The 18,049-nt window shown below is 36.9% G+C and overlaps 1 protein-coding gene across 2 annotated transcripts in view; it reads right to left on the reverse strand.

The window, feature by feature from the left end:
* ZBBX (zinc finger B-box domain containing) overlaps positions 1-18,049 on the reverse strand; it is a 175,561-nt gene that overhangs the window by 40,322 nt on the left and 117,190 nt on the right. The window contains exons 16-17 of one of the 2 annotated variants that reach the window (XM_033211620.1): positions 14,536-14,689; positions 4,286-4,402 (exon numbers count right to left, since the gene is read on the reverse strand). In XM_033211620.1, coding sequence (XP_033067511.1) covers positions 4,286-4,402; positions 14,536-14,689 — 271 coding nt within the window. The remainder of the gene's footprint in view (positions 1-4,285; positions 4,403-14,535; positions 14,690-18,049) is intronic. The other variant, XM_033211621.1, reaches the window with a different exon arrangement.

The following is an 18,049-nucleotide window of genomic DNA, read 5'->3' on the forward strand; positions in this document are numbered from 1 at the left end:
GCTGTTAAGTTTAAGATATAAGACAACATTAATACTGGCACTAATTAAAAATGCCATGATTGAGGGGATCATTTCATAATTTAAGAAAAAATCTCAGTTTGTAGATTAAAAGCGTAAGAAGTTACTTCTGGAGTAACATGCACCATCACTGTCAATGTAATCATAAGAAATTATTGATTAGCACTGATCAGTTATATTCTAAATGTAACAAAATTAAATTTCCTTGGTGTTAACTAAAGAATATATGCTCTATGATTATTAATAAACTAAGCCAACTATTGGGAAGATAAAATTCAATAGTGCCTTCAAATTATATGAATGGGTACAATATTACTGGTAAGGATATAAAAAATAGGAGTAATTCACTGAATACTATTTAATATGATGATAACCGTTATTGTTATTCTAAATACAACATTAGAATTAGATAAAATGTAACTATAGCAACATGATTTTAGGTAGTGTTTTAATAACAAATAATATTCTTATCAAAAAACCCAGTATTTTGATCTTAAATAAAGTTTGCAAAACACTATTGTCTATTGACATTCTTATTCCACTGTATCAACTGCTGAGAATTTATACATAAAAAGAATTCTTAGAAAATACACTTCTCAAAACATATAGAAATTTGATTTCACAGCATGGTTAAGTGGAAAGAATATTAAACTAGGTAGCTAAGAATGCTATTGTGTTATCCTATAGAATTAGAAATCAGCTTATGACATGTGAAATACAAAATTCAGGAACTGGATAGTACAATATCTTAAATTTCTTCCAACTCTGAGAACTTGTGAATTAATACTCAATAAAATTCAATTATAAACTTATTTATCACCTCCTAAAACTGCCAGGCACTGTGTCAGGATCGGGGTATTCAAAAGTGAATAAGACATTGCCTCTACCCTCAAGTTGTACTCCAAAATAACACACAGTTCTACTAGCCTACTCTGCTAATTGGAAAGCACTTACTGAGCACTTACAATAGGCCAGGCCCTGTTCTATTACTGAAGATACACCAACAAACAGGACAGGCTAGTTCTTGATTTCTTTCCAACCAAGGGTAAGAGAGAGCAGGAAAAAAGCTAATAAGATGATGTTAAATAGTGATAGCTTTTACAAGAAAGATAAAAGAAAGTAAATGTGATAGAGGGGCTCAAAAGACCAGCACTAGATAGGGTGGTGTCGGAAGGCCTCTCTATGGAGGTAGCATCTGGACTGAGGCTGAATAATGGAAAAGAACCAATCATATGAAGAGTGAGAGAATGGAGAGGGAAATTTCAGAGCATCCTGGATAAGAGATAAGATCTAATTCTAAGGCTAAGAAGTGAGTAAGAGAGTAGCGTAAGAACAGAAAGAAAGCAAATGTGGCTACAGTGTAGGAGAAGATGCAGTTAGGAGACATGGGTAGCCAACCAAGGTGTTGCTGTGTGATACATGGTAAGGCATAGTTTTTTCTACTTTCTATAGGAATCCATGGAATGCTTTAGGCAATAGGATGGCATGATATAATATATGGTTTATATTTATGGAAAATATGATTCACTTCCTATAAGCTGTAAATATCAATACTGTTATGAGTATAAACAACTCAACTCACTGACTATAAATAGTAGAATATAATGGAAATGAATTATAGCAACATGGTTTTGGGAGAAGTAAAAGTGAAAATAGGAGACAAATGAGAGATTAAAGACAAATGACTTGGGCTAATCTTGAATAGTGAAGGTAAAAGTGATTAGAATTGGGCTTGGTTTTAGAGCTGAAATCAGCAGAATCTAAAGATAAATAGGACACACTGAATGAGAGGCAAGATGACTCCCAAATTTCAGACTTAATCAATGTTTGGATAGAGTTGCCATTTCCAGAGGCAGGAAGATGGGGTGGAGGAGGATTAAGTTGTGGCAGGGATGGGAAGAATGAATGAACTTGCTGCTAAACACACATAGCACGATGTCTTTACATTCACGGGTTTTTAATTTTTATGGAAATAGGAATTCCATTATATGCTGGCATACAAGATTTCTATAATTTGTGACAGAGCCAGGCAATTTTTAGTTTATTTTAGGCCACTATCTCTGTTTAGAAAGCCATTTCCTAACTTCTCTGACTGGTAAATATTGTAACTTTAAAGACTTAACTGAATGTTACCTAGTCTCTAATATCTTGCCAATCTACACTTTTCAATAGCAAGGTTGTTATTTTATCATCCCTATTTCTAAAAAAATACCCCGCTTATATATCTAACTATTATAGCTAATAGGACATATTATCATTAATTACCTATTAATGCCCAAAAGTAAATTACTCATAGCTCTTTTTATAAAACTTACATGTGGTATAGTTTACATATCCACACACACATTTTATATATATCAAAAAATTTATAACACTTTTCTCAAAATAAGGTATTCAGACTGTCTATATTAGTATAACAAGGAGTTGTTGTTCAAAAAATAAATGCAATTTCCTAGGCATTATCTCAGCCTTAATTAATCAGAATCCCTAAGAGTCAGATCCAGAAATTTGCATTGCAAGAGGTTTCCCAGGTGATTACACTCATACTGACTTTGGAGAAACTTTATACTGGACTCTAAGCTCTTGAGCAATAGAGATAAGACTTTGTTTTGTATAACCAGTGTCTGGCAGTAGTGCTTCAACAAATTTTTTTTTTTTTTTTTTTTTTTTTTTGAGATGAAATCTCGCTCTGTCTCCCAGGCTGGAGTGCTGTGGCATGATCTTGGCTTGCTGCAAGCTCCGCCTCCCGGGTTCAAGCAATTATCCCGCCTCAGCCTCCTGAGTAGCTGGGACCACAGGCACCCGCCATCACGCCCGGCTAATTTTTTGTATTTTTTAGTAGAAATGGGGTTTCACTGTGTTAGCCAGGATGGTCTCGATCTCCTGACCTCATAATCTGCCTGCTTCAGCCTCTCAAAGTGCAGGGATTACAGGTGTGAGCCACCGTGCCCAGCCAACATATGTTTTTTATAGCAAATTATTGATTTTGACTGATCTGTCCAAATTGATACTTAAAAGCATTTGACTACTGATTTGTAGATTTGTCTCTGTAATAAATTTCTCATAGCATGTACATGAATTTGTTTTCATCAATATACAGTGACTTATAACAGTTTGTTCTGATTGTCTCAGAGGGAAGCAATCCGAATTTTTGAAGTTGACATAGACTTTGATGTAAAAATAGGCATCTAATTATAGAGCCAAAAAAAAACCATAAATACATTGTTTTCTCCCTAAAAAGTTTTATATCTGACAGATTCTCAACATAAATACATATGGAAAGGATCTAAGCTAGCCAGAGAGTTTTAATCATAGATTTTAAGGCAAGAGAGACATAATAAATCTTATATAGAGAGACGAATCATATGCAATTAAATTTCTGCCTTGAAGATAATAGCCTTTAAACCAACGCAAATAGCCCACTTTCTCAAGTATTCCTCCTGAACTGTGAGCTTAATAAGGTCAGGAAATATTACTTATGTATCTCTTTTATCCTCAGGGCCAAGCCAAGTGCTAATATCCTCAATATATATACTGAATTACCTGAATTCATTAGTTATATACGACAACTTCCTATTTTGGCATAAAGCAAACCCATTACAGCTGTTATAATGGGATAACAGTAATGTTCTAATAATACTAGTGATTTTAATGATGTCATATACTCTGTATAAACTCATTAGGAAAGTATTAAAATAGACATTCAGTATGTCAAAAGAATTATTCTATGGAAAATCTTATAATTACTTTGTTTAGAGAATAGAGTTAATGAACTAAAATGAAGAGTCCAGGGTCAGTACATACAGAATTATATTTAGAACTAAGCTTTCTCAATCCCAGCAATAAGCATCTTAACCTAAGTAAATCATTTCACATATGGTTCTGTCTGATCATAATATAGGTAAAGAGTATGCAAAATCTGGTATAAACATATTGCTTCCTGAGTGAGTAACGAAACTGAGTACGTATTTCATAAGGATTGTTCAAAATATGCCATACTCTTAACTACACTTTGCAAATATTATTTCCTAATACATTGTTATAGAAAATAATTAAGATGATAATTCATGCCTTTGGAAAAATGAGTACATTTATTTTTGTGTTTTGGTTTTGGAAGAAAAGTCGAGGACATTTAGTTAAAATGAATGAATTTAAATTACAGAACTTCAAAAACTAAATTTCAGGTGCCTACCAAACTGCTAATAAAGCTAACTACTAAAGAAGGTAAGCTGCCAACATGGCACCGCCGCCTTTGAGTCAATGTTACCCATCTTTTGCTGTTTTCTACTTGATGATGGACTCTGAGCACCCTGCAGAACACCCAAGACAATTGCATTATCAGCATGTTCACTTAAGCTATGGTCTGGAATCCATTCTCTGTCTTCTGAAATTGAAAAATAATAAGATAATATAAAGTTTAAAAAGAAGAAAATCAATTTTATTAGTTTTGTATTTATGTCTTACTGGACAATATTTAACTGAATAAAGAATATTTATAACAGTGATATATATTATGAAATATAAAATCTTATTACAAAATAATCATTAAATTAAAATATTTTAATTTTAAAAATTTAAAAAGTATAGACTGGGTGTGGTGGCTTACGCCCATAATCCCAGCACTTTGGGAGGCTGAAGCAGATGGATCACCTGAGGTCAGGAGTTTCAGAGCAGCCTGGACAACATGGTGAAACCTTGTCTCTACTAAAGATACAAAAATTAGCCAGGCATGGTGGTGTGTGCCTGTAGTCCCAGCTACTTGGGAGGCTGAGGTAGGAGAATGACTTGAACCTAGCAGGTGGAGGATGCAGTGAGCTGAGATCATGCCATTGAACTCCAGACTGGGCAACAAGAGAATGAAACTCCATCTCAAAAAAAAAAAAAAAAAATTAAAAAAGTATATAACAATGCAACACAAAATATTATTGTTTCTACATGAATAAACACATTTGAATACATAAGATGCCTAAGAATATAGATGTCATCAAGATCTAGCTTTCAAAATGGAAACCAAAAAATCATGAAGAGAAGATAGTCAAATAGGAATAGCTCCAGTCTGTAGCTCCCAGTGATACTGACACAGAAGGTGGGTTTTCTGCATTTCCAACTGAGGTACCTCTCACTGGGACTGGTTCATCTCATTGGGTCTGGTTGGACAGTAGGTGCAGCCCAAGGAGGGCAAGCTGAAACAGGGCGTGGTGTCACCTCATCTGGAAAGGCAAGGGGTTGGGGAACTCCCTCTCCTAGTCAAGGGAAGAAATGAGGGACTGTACTGTGCACTCTGGCTCCGATACTGCGCTTTTCCCATGGTCATCACAACTCTCAGACCAGGAGATCCCTTCCAGTGTCTACACCACTAGGGACCTGAGTTTCCAGCACAAAACTGGGCGGCCACTTGAGCAGACACCAAGTTAGCCACAGGAGTTTAATTCTCATACCCCAGTGACACCTGGAACACCAGCGAGACAGAACCATTCACTCCTCTGGAAAGGGGGCTGAAGCCAGGGAGCCAAGTGGTCTGGCTCATCAGGTCCCACCCCCATGGAGCCCAGCAAGCTAAGATCCACTGGCTAGAAAGTCTCATGGCCAGCATAGCAGTCTGAGCACGACCTGGGATGCTCAAGCATGGTGAGGGGAGAGGTGTCTGCCATTGCTGAGGCTTGAGTAGGCGGTTTTACCCTCACAGTGTAAACAAAGCCGCTAGGAAGTTCAAACTGGGAGGAGCCCATGGCAGCTCAGCAAGGCCACTGTGGCCAGATTGCCTTCTCAAGTTTCCCTCTCTGAAAAAAAAGGCAGCAGCCCCAGTCAGAGACTTATAGATAAAACCTCCATCTCCCTGGGATAGAGCACCTGGGGGAAGGGGCCGTTGTAGGCACAGCTTCAGCAGACTTAAACGTCCCTGTCTGGCAGCTCTGAAGAGAGCAGCAGATCTCCCAGCATAGTGTTTGAGCTCTGATAAGGGACAGACTGCTCCTCAACTGTATCCTGACTGGTAGACAACTCCCAGTAGAGGATGACAGACACCTCTTACAGGAGAGCTCTGGCTGGCATCTGGTGGGTGCCCCTCTGGGATGAAGCTTCCAGAGAAAGGAACAGGCAGCAATCTTTGCTGTTCTGCAGCCTCCACTGGCGATACCCAGGCAAACAGGGTCTGGAGTGGACCTCCAGCAAACTCCAACAGATCTGCAGCAGAGGGGCTGAACTGTTAGAAGGAAAACTAACAAACAGAATGGAATAGTATCAACATCAACAAAAAGAACATCCACTCAGAGACCCCATCTGAAGATCACCGACTTCAAAGACCAAAGGTAGATAAATCCACGAAGATGGGGAGAAACAAGTGCAAAAGGGCTGAAAATTCCAAAACCTGGATGCCTCCTCTCCTCCAAAGGATCACAACTCCTCACCACCAAGGGAACAAAACTGCATGGAGAATGAGTTTGATGAATTAACAGATGTAGGTTTCAGAAGGTGGGTAATAACAAACTCCTCCCAGCTAAAGGAGCATGTTCTAACCCAATTCAAGGAAGCTAAGAACTCTGAAAAAAAGTTAGTAGAACTGCTAACTAGAATAAATAGAGAAGAACATAAATAACCTGCTGGAGCTGAAAAACACAGCACAAGAACTTCATGAAGCATACACAGTAGCCGAATAGGTCAAGTGGAAGAAAGGATATCAGAGATTAAAGATCAACTCAATGAAATAAAGCGAGAAGACAAGGTTAGAGAAAAGAGTGAAAAGAAATGAACAAAGCCTCCAAGAAATATGGGACTATGTATAAAGACCAAATCTACATTTGATTGGTGTACCTGAAAGTGACGGGGAGAATGGAACCAAACTGAGAAACACTCTTCAGGATATTATCCAGGAGAACTTCCCCAACCTACCAAGACAGGCCAACATTCAAATTCAGCAAATACAGAGAACACCACAAAGATATTCCTTGAAAAGAGCAACCCCATGACCACATAATCATCAGATTCACCAAGGTTTAAAAGAAGGAAAAAATGTTAAGGGCAGCCAGAGAGAAAGGTCGGGTTACCCACAAAGGGAGGCCCATCAGACTAATTGCAGATCTCTTGGCAGAAACCCTACAACCCAGAAGAGAGTCAGGATCAATATTCAACATTCTTTTTTTTTTTTTTTTTAGACCAAGTCTCGCTCTGTCGCCCAAGCTGGAGTGGTGTAGTGGCCGCATCTCAGCTCACTGCAAGCTCCACCTCCCGGGTTTATGCCATTCTCCTGCCTCAGCCTCCCGAGTAGCTGGGACTACAGGCGCCCACCACCTCGCCCAGCTAGTTTTTTTTTGTATTTTTTAGAGAGACGGGGTTTCAGCGGGTTAGCCAGGATGGTGTCAATCTCCTGACCTTGTGATCCACCCACCTCGGCCTCCCAAAGTGCTGGGATTACAGGCTTGAGCCACCACGCCTGGCCTCAACATTCTTAAAGAAAAGAATTTTCAACCCAGAATTTCACATCCAGCCAAACTAAGCTTCATAAGCAAAAGAGAAATAAAACCATTTACAGACAAGCAAATGCTGAGAGATTTGCCACCAGGCTGACCTTACAAGAGCTTCTGAGGGAAGCACTAAACATAGAAAGGAACAAACAGTACCAGCCACTGCAAAAACCTACCAAATTGTAAAGACTTTTGATGCTATGAAGAAACTGCATCAACGAATGGGCAAAATAAACAGATAGCATAATAACAGCAGGATCAAATTCACACATAACAATATTAACCTTAAATGTAAATGGGCTAAATGCTCCAATTAAAAGACACAGACTTACAAAGTGGATAAAGAGTCAAGACCCATCAGTGTGCTGTATTCAGGAACTTCATTTCATGTGCAAAGACACACATAGAATGGACCCAAATAAAAGAATGGAGGAAATTTTACCAACCAAATGGAAAGCAGAAAATAAGCAGGGGTTGCAATCCTAGTCTCTGATAAAACAGACTTTAAACCAACAAAGATCAAAAGAGACAAAGAACACCATTACATAATGGTAAAGGGATCAATGCAACAAGAAGAGCTAACTATCCTAAATATATATGCACCCAATACAAGCGCACACAGATTCATAAAGCAAGTTATTGGAGACTACAAAGAGATGCAGACTGCTACACAATAATAGTGGGAGATTTTAACACCCCACTGTCAATTTTAAAGAGATCAACGAGACAGAAAATTAACAAGGATATCCAGGACTTGAACTCAGCTCTGGAACAAGTAGACCTAATAGACATCTACAGAACTCTCCACCCCAAATCAACGGGATATACATTATTCTCAACACCACATCACACTTATTCTAAAATTGACCACATAATTGGAAATAAAACACTCCTCAGCAAATGCAAAATAATGAAAAGCATAACAAACAGTCTCTCAGACCATAGTGCAATCAAGTTAGAACTCGGTATTAAGAAATTCACTCAAAACTGCACAACTACATGAAAACTGAACAATCTGATCCTGAATGACTACTGGGTAAATAACAAAATGAAGGCAGAAATGAAGATGTTCTTTGAAACCAATGAGAACAAAGACACAGTGTACCAGAATCTCTGGGACACATTTAAAGCAGTGTGTAGAGGGAAATATACAGCACCAAATGCCCACAAGAGAAAGCTGGAAAGATCTAAAATGGACATGCTAGCATCACAATTAAAAGAACTAGAAAAGCAAGAGCAAACAAATTCAAAAGCTAGCAGAAAACAAGAAATAACTAAGATCAGAGCAGAACTGAAGGAGGTAGAGACATGAAAAACCCTTCAAAAAACCAATGAATCTGGGAGCTGTTTATTTGAAAAGATCAACAAAGTAGATAGACCACTAGCCAGACTAATAAAGAAGAAAAGAGAGAAGAATCATATAGATGCAATAAAAAATGATAAAGGGGATATTACCACCGATCCCACAGAAATACAAACTGCCATCAGAGAATACTATAAACACCTCTATGCAAATAAACTAGAAACTCTAGAAGAAATGGATAAATTCCTGGACACTTACACCTTCCCAAGATTAAACCAGGAAGAAGTCAAATCCCTGAATAGACCAAAAACAAGTTCTGAAATTGAGGCAGCAATTAATAGCCTACCAACTGAGAAAAGTCCAGGACCAGATGTATTTACAGCAGAATTCTACCAGAGGTACAAAGAGGAGCTGGTACCATTCCTTCTGAAATGATTCCAAAAAATAGAAAAAGAGGGACTTCTCCCCGACCTATTTTTATGAGGCCAGCATCATCCTGATACCAGAACCTGACAGAGACACAACAAAAAAAGAAAATTTCAGACCAATATCCCTGAAGAACATCTATGCGAAAATCTTCAATAAAATACTGGCATACCCAATCCAGCAGCACATCAAAAAGTTTATCCACCACGATCAACTCAGCTTCATCCCTGGGATGCAAGGCTGGTTCAACATATGCAAATCAATAAATGTAATCCATCACATAAAGAGAACCAATGACAAAAACCATATGACTATCTCAATAGATGCAGAAAAGGCCTTCAACAAAATTCAACAGCACTTCATGCTAAAAACTCTCAGTAAAACTTGATATTGATGGAACATATCTCAAAATAACAAGAGATATTTATGACAAACCCACAGCCAATATCATACGGAATGGGCAATACCTGGAAGCATTCCCTTTGAAAATTGGCACAAGACAAGGGTGCCCTCCCTCACCACTCCTATCCAACATAGTATTGGAAGTTCCGGCCAGGGCGATCAGGCAAGAGAAAGAAATAGAGTATTCAATTAGGAAAAGAGGAAGTCAAATTGTCTGCAGATGACATGATTGAAAACCCCATTGTCTCAGCCCAAACCTCCTTAAGCTGATGAGCAACTTCAGCAAAGTCTCAGGATACAAAATCATTGTGCAAAAATCACAAGCTTTCCTATATACCCCTAACAGACAAACAGAGAGCCAAATAATGAGTGAACTCCCATTCACAATTACTACAAAGAGAATAAAATACCTAGGAATACAACTTACAAGGGATGTGAAGAACCTCTTCAAGGAGAACTACAAACCACTGCTCAAGGAAACAAGAGAGGACACAAACAAATGGAAAAACATACCATACTCATGGATAGGAAGAATCAATATCATGAAAATGACCACACTGCTGAAAGTAATTTTTATTTTCAATCCTGTCCCCATCAAGCTACCATTGACTTCTTCACAGAATTGGAAAAAAACTACTTTAAATATCATATGGAACCAAAAAAGAGCCCACATGGCCAAGACAATCCTAAGCAAAAAGAACAAAGCTGGAGGCATCACACTACCTCACTTCAAACTATAATACAAGGCCACAGTAACCCAAAACTGCATTGTACTGGTACCAAAACAGATACATAGACCAATGGAATAGAACAGAGGCCTCAGAAATTATACTATATATCTACAACCATCTGATTTTTGACAAACCTGGCAAAAACAAGTAAAAGAAAAGGATTCCCTATTTAATAAATGGTGTTGGGAAAACTGGCTAGCAATAGGCATAAAATTGAAACTGGATCCCTTCCTTACACCTTATACAAAAATTAACTCAAGATGGATTAAAGAGCAAAAGCCGTAAAAACCCTAGAAGAAAACCTGGCAATACCATTCAGGACATAGGCATGGGCAAAGGCTTCATGACTAAAACACCAAAAGCAATGGCAACAAAAGCCAAAATAGACAAATGGGATCTAATTAAGCTAAAAAGCTTCTCCACAGCAAAGAAGCTATCATCAGAGTGAACAAGCAACCTACAGAATGGGAGAAAAATTTTGCAATCCATCCATTGGACAAATGGCTAATATTCAGAATCTGAAAGGAACTTAAACAAATTTACAAGAAAAAAACAAACAACCCCATCAAAAAGTGGGCAAAGGATATGAACAGACATTTCTCAAAAGAAGATATTTATGCAGCAACAAACAAGCAAACAAACAAAAAGTTTATCATCACTGGTCATTAGAGAAATACCAATCAAAACCACAGTGAGATACCATCTTACTCCAGTTAGAATGGTGATCATTAAAAATTCAGGAAACAATAGATGTTGGAGAGGATGTGGAGAAATAGGAGTTATTTTACACTGTTGGTGGGAGTGTAAATTAGTTCAACCATTGTGGAAAACAGTGTGGTAACTCCTCAAGGATCTAGAACTAGAAATACCATTTGACCCAGCAATTTCATTACTGGGTATATACCCAAAGGATTATAAATCATTCTATTATAAAGACACATGGGCCGGGCGCGGTGGCTCAAGCCTGTAATCCCAGCACTTTGGGAGGCCGAGACGGGCGGATCACGAGGTCAGGAGATCGAGACCATCCTGGCTAACACGGTGAAACCCCGTCTCTACTAAAAATACAAAAACTAGCCGGGCGAGGTGGCGGGCGCCTGTAGTCCCAGCTACTCGGGAGGCTGAGGCAGGAGAATGGCGTAAACCTGGGAGACAGAGCTTGCAGTGAGCTGAGATCCGGCCACTGCACTCCAGTCCGGGTGACAGAGCGAGACTCCGCCTCAAAAAAAAAAAAAAAAAAAGACACATGTGCACATATGTTTGTTGCAGCACTGTTCACAATAGCAGACTTGGAACCAACCCAAATGCCCATCAGTGATATACTGGATAAAGAAAATGTGGTACATTTACACCATGGAATACTATGCAGCCATAAAAAAGGATGAGTTCATGTCCTTTGCAGGGACGTGGATGACACTGGAAACCATCATTCTCAGCAAATATCACAAGAACAGAAAACCAAACACCACATGTTCTCACTCATAAGTGGGATTGAACAATGAGAACACATGGACACATCACACTGGGGCCTGTCAGGGCGTGGTGGGATAAGGGAGGGATAGCATTAGGAGAAATACCTAATATAGTGATGGGTTAATGGGTGCAGCAAACCACCATGGCACATGTATACCTATGTAACAAACCTGCATGCTCTGCACATGTACTCCAGAACTTAAAGTAAAATTTAAAAAAAAACATGAAGAAACAAAAAATTGGAATATATATAACTAGTAAGGAGATTAAATCTGTAAGAAAGAATTTGCCAATAAAGAAAAGTCCTGGACCTAATTGCATCACTGGTGAGTTCTATCACACATTTGAAGAAATAACGCCAGTCCTCAAACTTTTCCAAAAGATTGAAGAGGAGGGACACCAACTAAAACTGCGAGTCTACACCTACACTGATACTAATGCCAAACAAAGACACTACAAGTAAAGAAAACATCAGAACAATATCATTTATAATCAATGAAGTAAAAATCTTCAAAGTAATAAACAAACCAAATTCAGCAGCATATTAAAAAGGGTTATACATCATGATCAAAAAACATTTATTTCCGAAATGTAAGGATGGTTCAGCATATGAAAATCCATCAATGTAGTATACCACATTTATAGAGTGAAAGAAAAAAAAAAAACACATAATCATCCCAATTTATGCAGAAAAAGCATTTGACAAAATCCAACACACTTTTATGATAAGAAGACCTAACAAACTAGGAATAAAAGGGAAATACCTCTACATAATAAAAGTAATATGTTAATAAACCACAGCAAACATGAAACTCAATGGTGAAAAAAAGAACAATTCCTAAGATCAGAGCAAGGCAAGGATGACTGCTTTTGCTACTTCTATTCAATATAAGTAGCCAGAACAGACAAGAAAAAGAAATAAAAGACATTTGAATTAGAAAGGAGGAAGTAAAATTATCTTTGTTCACAGATGATGTCATCGTATATGTAGAAGACACTAAAGATTACACAAAAGTATGTTAAAATAAATGAAATCAGCAAAGTAGTAGATACAAAGTCAATAGGCAAATACCAATTGTATTTCTATACGCTAACAATGAACAATCTGAAAAGGAAAAAGGAACAATTCCATTCACAATAGCATCAAAAAGAAACAAACTTAGAAATCAACATAACCAAGGAGGTGAAAAACTTATGCAATGAAAACTATAAAACATTGCCGAAAGAAACTAAAGAAGACACATATAAAGGGAAACATATCTTATGTTCATGAACTGGAGGAGTCAATAGTGCTAAGGTGCCAATGTTACCCAAAGTGATCTACATATTCAATATAAACCCTATCAAAAACTCAATGACGTTTTTTATAGAAATAAAAAAAAAAATCATAAAATTCGCATGCAATCACCAGGGACCCTGAATAGCCAAAACAGTATTAAAAACAGGAGCAAAGCTGGAAGACTCACACTTGCTGATTTCAAAACTTATTACAAAGATACTGTAATCAAAACAGTGTGATACTGGTACAAAGACAGACATATAGACCAATGAAATGCAGTAAACAACCCAGAAATACATCCTCACATATATGATCAAATTACAATTATTTGAAAAAAATTATACTGATGGTATAAAACATATTTTGAAATATGTACATATTGTGGAATTGCTAAATCAAGTTAGTTAACATATATCTCAACTCACCAATAATTTGTGTGTGTGTGTGGTGAGAAAACTTAAAATCTACTCTCTTAGCCAAATAATTTTTGACAAGGGTGCCTAGACCATTCAATGGGGGAAAGAAAGGTCTTTTCAACAAATGGTGCTGGAAAACTTGATATCCATTGCAAAATAATGAATCTGGAATTGTAATACTATGTACAAAAATAAACTCAAATTGATCAAAGACCTAAATGTAAAACCTGAAACTACAAATACCTTAGAAGTATAGACCCATGACATTGGCTTTGGAAATGAATTATTAAATATGACATTGAAGGAACAGGCAAGAGCAACCACAAAAATAGACAAATTGGACTTTATAAAAATTGGAAAAAGTTACATCAAAAGACACTATCAACAGAGTGAAAAGGCAATCCACAGAATGGGAGGAATTAGTTACAAATAATATATCTTATGAAGAACTAGTATCCAGAATATAATAAGGAACTCCTATAACTCAACAACGAAAAAACAAATAATCCAATTAAAATATGAGCTAAGTAATTGAATAGACATTTCTCCAAAGAGTATATACAAATGACTTAACAAGCACATGAAAAGATGCTCAACATTACTGATCATGAGGAAAATGCAAATCTAAGCTACAATATTATACCACCTCAGACCGGTGAGGATGACTACTCTCCCCGGTCCCTGCCAAAAAAAGAAAAGAACAAGTATTGACAAGAATGCGTAATAATCGGAACTTTTGTGCACTATTGGCAGTAATGTAAAACACCAACCAGATGGTGGCACATACTACTTACATGCCTTGCAGAACTCTGAGCCAAATAAACTTCTTTTATTTATAAATTATCTAGCCTTGGTTATTCCTTAGCTTCTCACATTCTGATAGTAACCTTAAATGTAAATATATAGCAACTAATACAAGGTCAATAATTCTAGGCAAGAAGAAAATGATTTTATCCATTGAACAGAACTGCCCAGTGTTTCCTAAGATGAGAACAGACTGTTTTAGAAAAATGAGCTAGAACTTTACCTGCAAGTGTAATCCTAGTACTGGAATTGTTGCATGCTAAACGATGAGAAGGAAGTAAGTTGAGTCTTTCATTTGTGTCAAAAATAAAGAATCTCTCAAGTCCTTGATATTGTTTTGTTATAGGCTTCCTTCTGCAGGCTATTTCTTGTAACAACTAAGAAACAAAATATTCAACATTATAAAGTTTATTTTCTAACTCATTTACACAAACAAGCATATTCATTTATCAGATACCTACCATATACTTGGCACAAATTCTTCCGTCATCAAGTTTAGTTTCTAACAGTGGAGACAAATAGTAACACAACATTTTTATATATAGTAAGTTCTAACTACCGTTAGAGTGATTCTCTGAAAGTTGATATTAATCCAAAGAGGACAGAAGTTCATGAAATAAAATATTTTTTTTCTCTTTCTTCCTTTATTTTCATCCCTCAGTGTCCTTGCCATAAATTATCCTGGAATTCAGAGTTATTTTCACATGCAGTGGCTGTGAACTAGTGTCTTTGTCTATACATAAAATAATTTCAAAATTGAAGGTAAAATACCAATGGGAAATATCTGACCTGACAATGGTCATGGAAAAAAATGTAAGTTAACAAAACACTCATCATGAAGCAAATATACAAGTAGGAAACTGAGGCAAGAGGAAGATAAGTAATTTTTGAAGTTTATATAGCTAGAAACTAGCAGACCTAGGCTTCGAATACAGGTCTGCCTGATTTGAAACCTAGACTTATCCTGCCACCCTATTAATTCATTTTTACAAGTTCTTATTCTAGAATTGAATATAACTGGGATTTTAAAAAATGTGAATCCAGTAGAAACAGATTAGGAATTCATTAGTAATGAATTAGTAATGCTCTAGATGAGCTTATAGTATAATCAGAGTAGCTATCAGTTTTTAACAATTCCCTAATGAATCTAATCTAATTAATGCCCAAATATAGTCTGTTCCAATAAATCAATGTAAACCAAATTACTTTAATTTTATATAAATTTATAAATTATATAAATGAGATCATATTAAAGAACAAAGGTAGTGACCAATAAAGCATGTCATTCAAAGATAAATCCAAATCCAAAATTCTCAGCACATATTCCCTGGCCCTCCCAGACACTGATAAACAATTATAGAATTCTTTCCACTCTAGTGAAGCTTATATTTGAATTATGCAATTGCAAATCTGGAAGAGTTTTGAATGCCTTGGTTTATAGATAAAAATCCTAAAATAGTTATGTTTTATTACTTTTAGCACAAACTTACAAAGTTAACTATTGATAGTTTTAGAGCCAGAACAAAGGACCCCTGACTACTCCATTGTTTTCCTAGCTACTGCCCTACAAATTAGTACTTAATTCTGTAGGAAGTTCCACCTTACACAGAAATCATTTTCTCAAAACTGAAGTACAAAATAAACAATTTTATACTCAATTTGGATGGAGCACAATAGATTTATAAGTAGTTTCTTCTGATGGAATGACTTCTACTAGGACAGAAAAAGAGTAAAATAGGTTCAGGTATAGTTCTTAGGAATGAAAAGAGATTCAACCACTTTATTCAGAAGCAGGAACTCAGTCTGCAAACTGTGAAGCACCAATTCTGATGGCCACTTCAGAAAGCTCTATTTTACAGCTCCCTTCCATCTGTTTTTCACCTTTTGTTTTACAACTCTTCAAATTCTCTTGCGATCCAACAACTTAATTCTTTACAGAGATTGGCCATCTCCCATAATAAGATGCTCAGGAGAACCTTCGACACTCAGCTTAAGTCCTGTCTTACCAGTGGTGGACAATGTCTGTGAAACTATTTACACTTTTTTATTCATCAGATATAATTATCTAGGAATGGATTAAAACATTCTTTATTTTATTTATATAAGGGGCAATCCTGGAGTTAGAAACCCATTAGTTTGTTGAGAACACTTCTAAAATCCTATGACAGATTATTCCTGAAAAAACTTCAAATCTCTCAATCCAATATCCCCCATGAGGAAAAGGCAATCTTTACATAACACTATTTTATTACTGTCCAGGACTACATTTAGTCTCACCTAATTGAAAAAAACAATAACCATGTAAGCCATTTTACAACAGTCACTGGCTTTTGATTATGTCAGCAGGTTTGAGCTGCTGAGAACTTTATGGATCCTATGCACTTAAATACTCATTCAGATTGTTTCCTGAACTAGCTTTGTCAGAACATATTTTATACTGAGCAATATTTTATACTGAGCAATGGATAGTCTTAAATTGAATAAAACAAGAAAGTATCCCAGCCACACACACATTCTCTCTTTTTTTTTTAGATGGAGTCTCACCCTGTCACCCAGGCTGGAGTGCAATGGCACAATCTCAGCTCACTACAACCTCTGCCTCCCGGGTTCAAACTATTCTCCTGCCTCAGCCTCCTGAGTAGTTGGGATTACAGGTGCCTGCCATCACGCCCAGCTAATTTTTGTATTTTTAATAGAGACGGGATTCTACCATGTTGGCCAGGCTGGTCTCGAACTCCTGACCTTGTGATCCACCCACCTCGGCCTCCCAAAGTGCTGGGATTACAGGGGTGAGCCACAGCGCCCAGCCTTTTTTTAAAAAAAAAAAAAAGAAAAAGAAAAGAAAAAACAGAAAAAAACAAAAAACCAACAACTTCTAAGTTCAGGGGTACTTGTGCAGGTCTGTTATACAGGTAAATTTGTGTCATGGAGATTTGTTGTACAGATTATTTCATCACCCAGGCATTAAGCCTAGTACCCACTAGTTACTTTTTCTAATTCTCTCCTCCCACTCATCACCCTCTGATAAGCCCCAGTGTATGCTGTTCCCCTCTGTATGTTCATGTCACACACCTTCCTTTTAAGAAACATCTAAACCTAATGACACTCCTGTTACATTAATTGAATAGGGTAGCATGTATTAATACATGAAAGAAGTAAAAGAACCCTTCTGTAAATTATTGGTGCTATGTAGGTCACAGCTATCCTGACAGACTCTGATCAGTTGAGAGTAGACCAGGAAGTTGATGGGATGCAAATCATCAGACTATCTCACTAAATGAAAGTTTCCCTGGATTGGATAAATAGGCAGGGCCTGAGGGCAATACATATTTCCTTATCCTCTCCTGCTGAATTGAAGAGAATGACAGGAAAGAGTTTTTCCAGTGAATTCCTTTGAGTTTATGATTGCTTTATTACTTTTGAGTCAGATTCATAGTTTATTAATTTTTACTTTTTTCTTGCATTTGGGATTATAAATTTCTCAGTTAAGTAGTATTTGAGCTTCATCCTATACATTATTTATCTGTGATGTTTTTGCTTACATTCAGTTCTAAATATTTCTACCTTCTATTTTAACTTTTTTCATTAACCTAGACATATTTGGCCCAGCGCAGTGGCTCACGCCTGTGATCCCAGCACTTTGGGAGGCTGATGCGGGCGCATCACGAGGTCAGGAGATGGAGACCACCCTGATTAACATGGTGAAACCCCGTCTCTACTAAAAATACAAAAAATTA

The sequence above is a fragment of the Trachypithecus francoisi genome, unplaced genomic scaffold (assembly GCF_009764315.1).
Source record: "Trachypithecus francoisi isolate TF-2019V2 unplaced genomic scaffold, Tfra_2.0 Lachesis_group0, whole genome shotgun sequence".
Lineage (NCBI taxonomy): Eukaryota > Metazoa > Chordata > Mammalia > Primates > Cercopithecidae > Trachypithecus > Trachypithecus francoisi.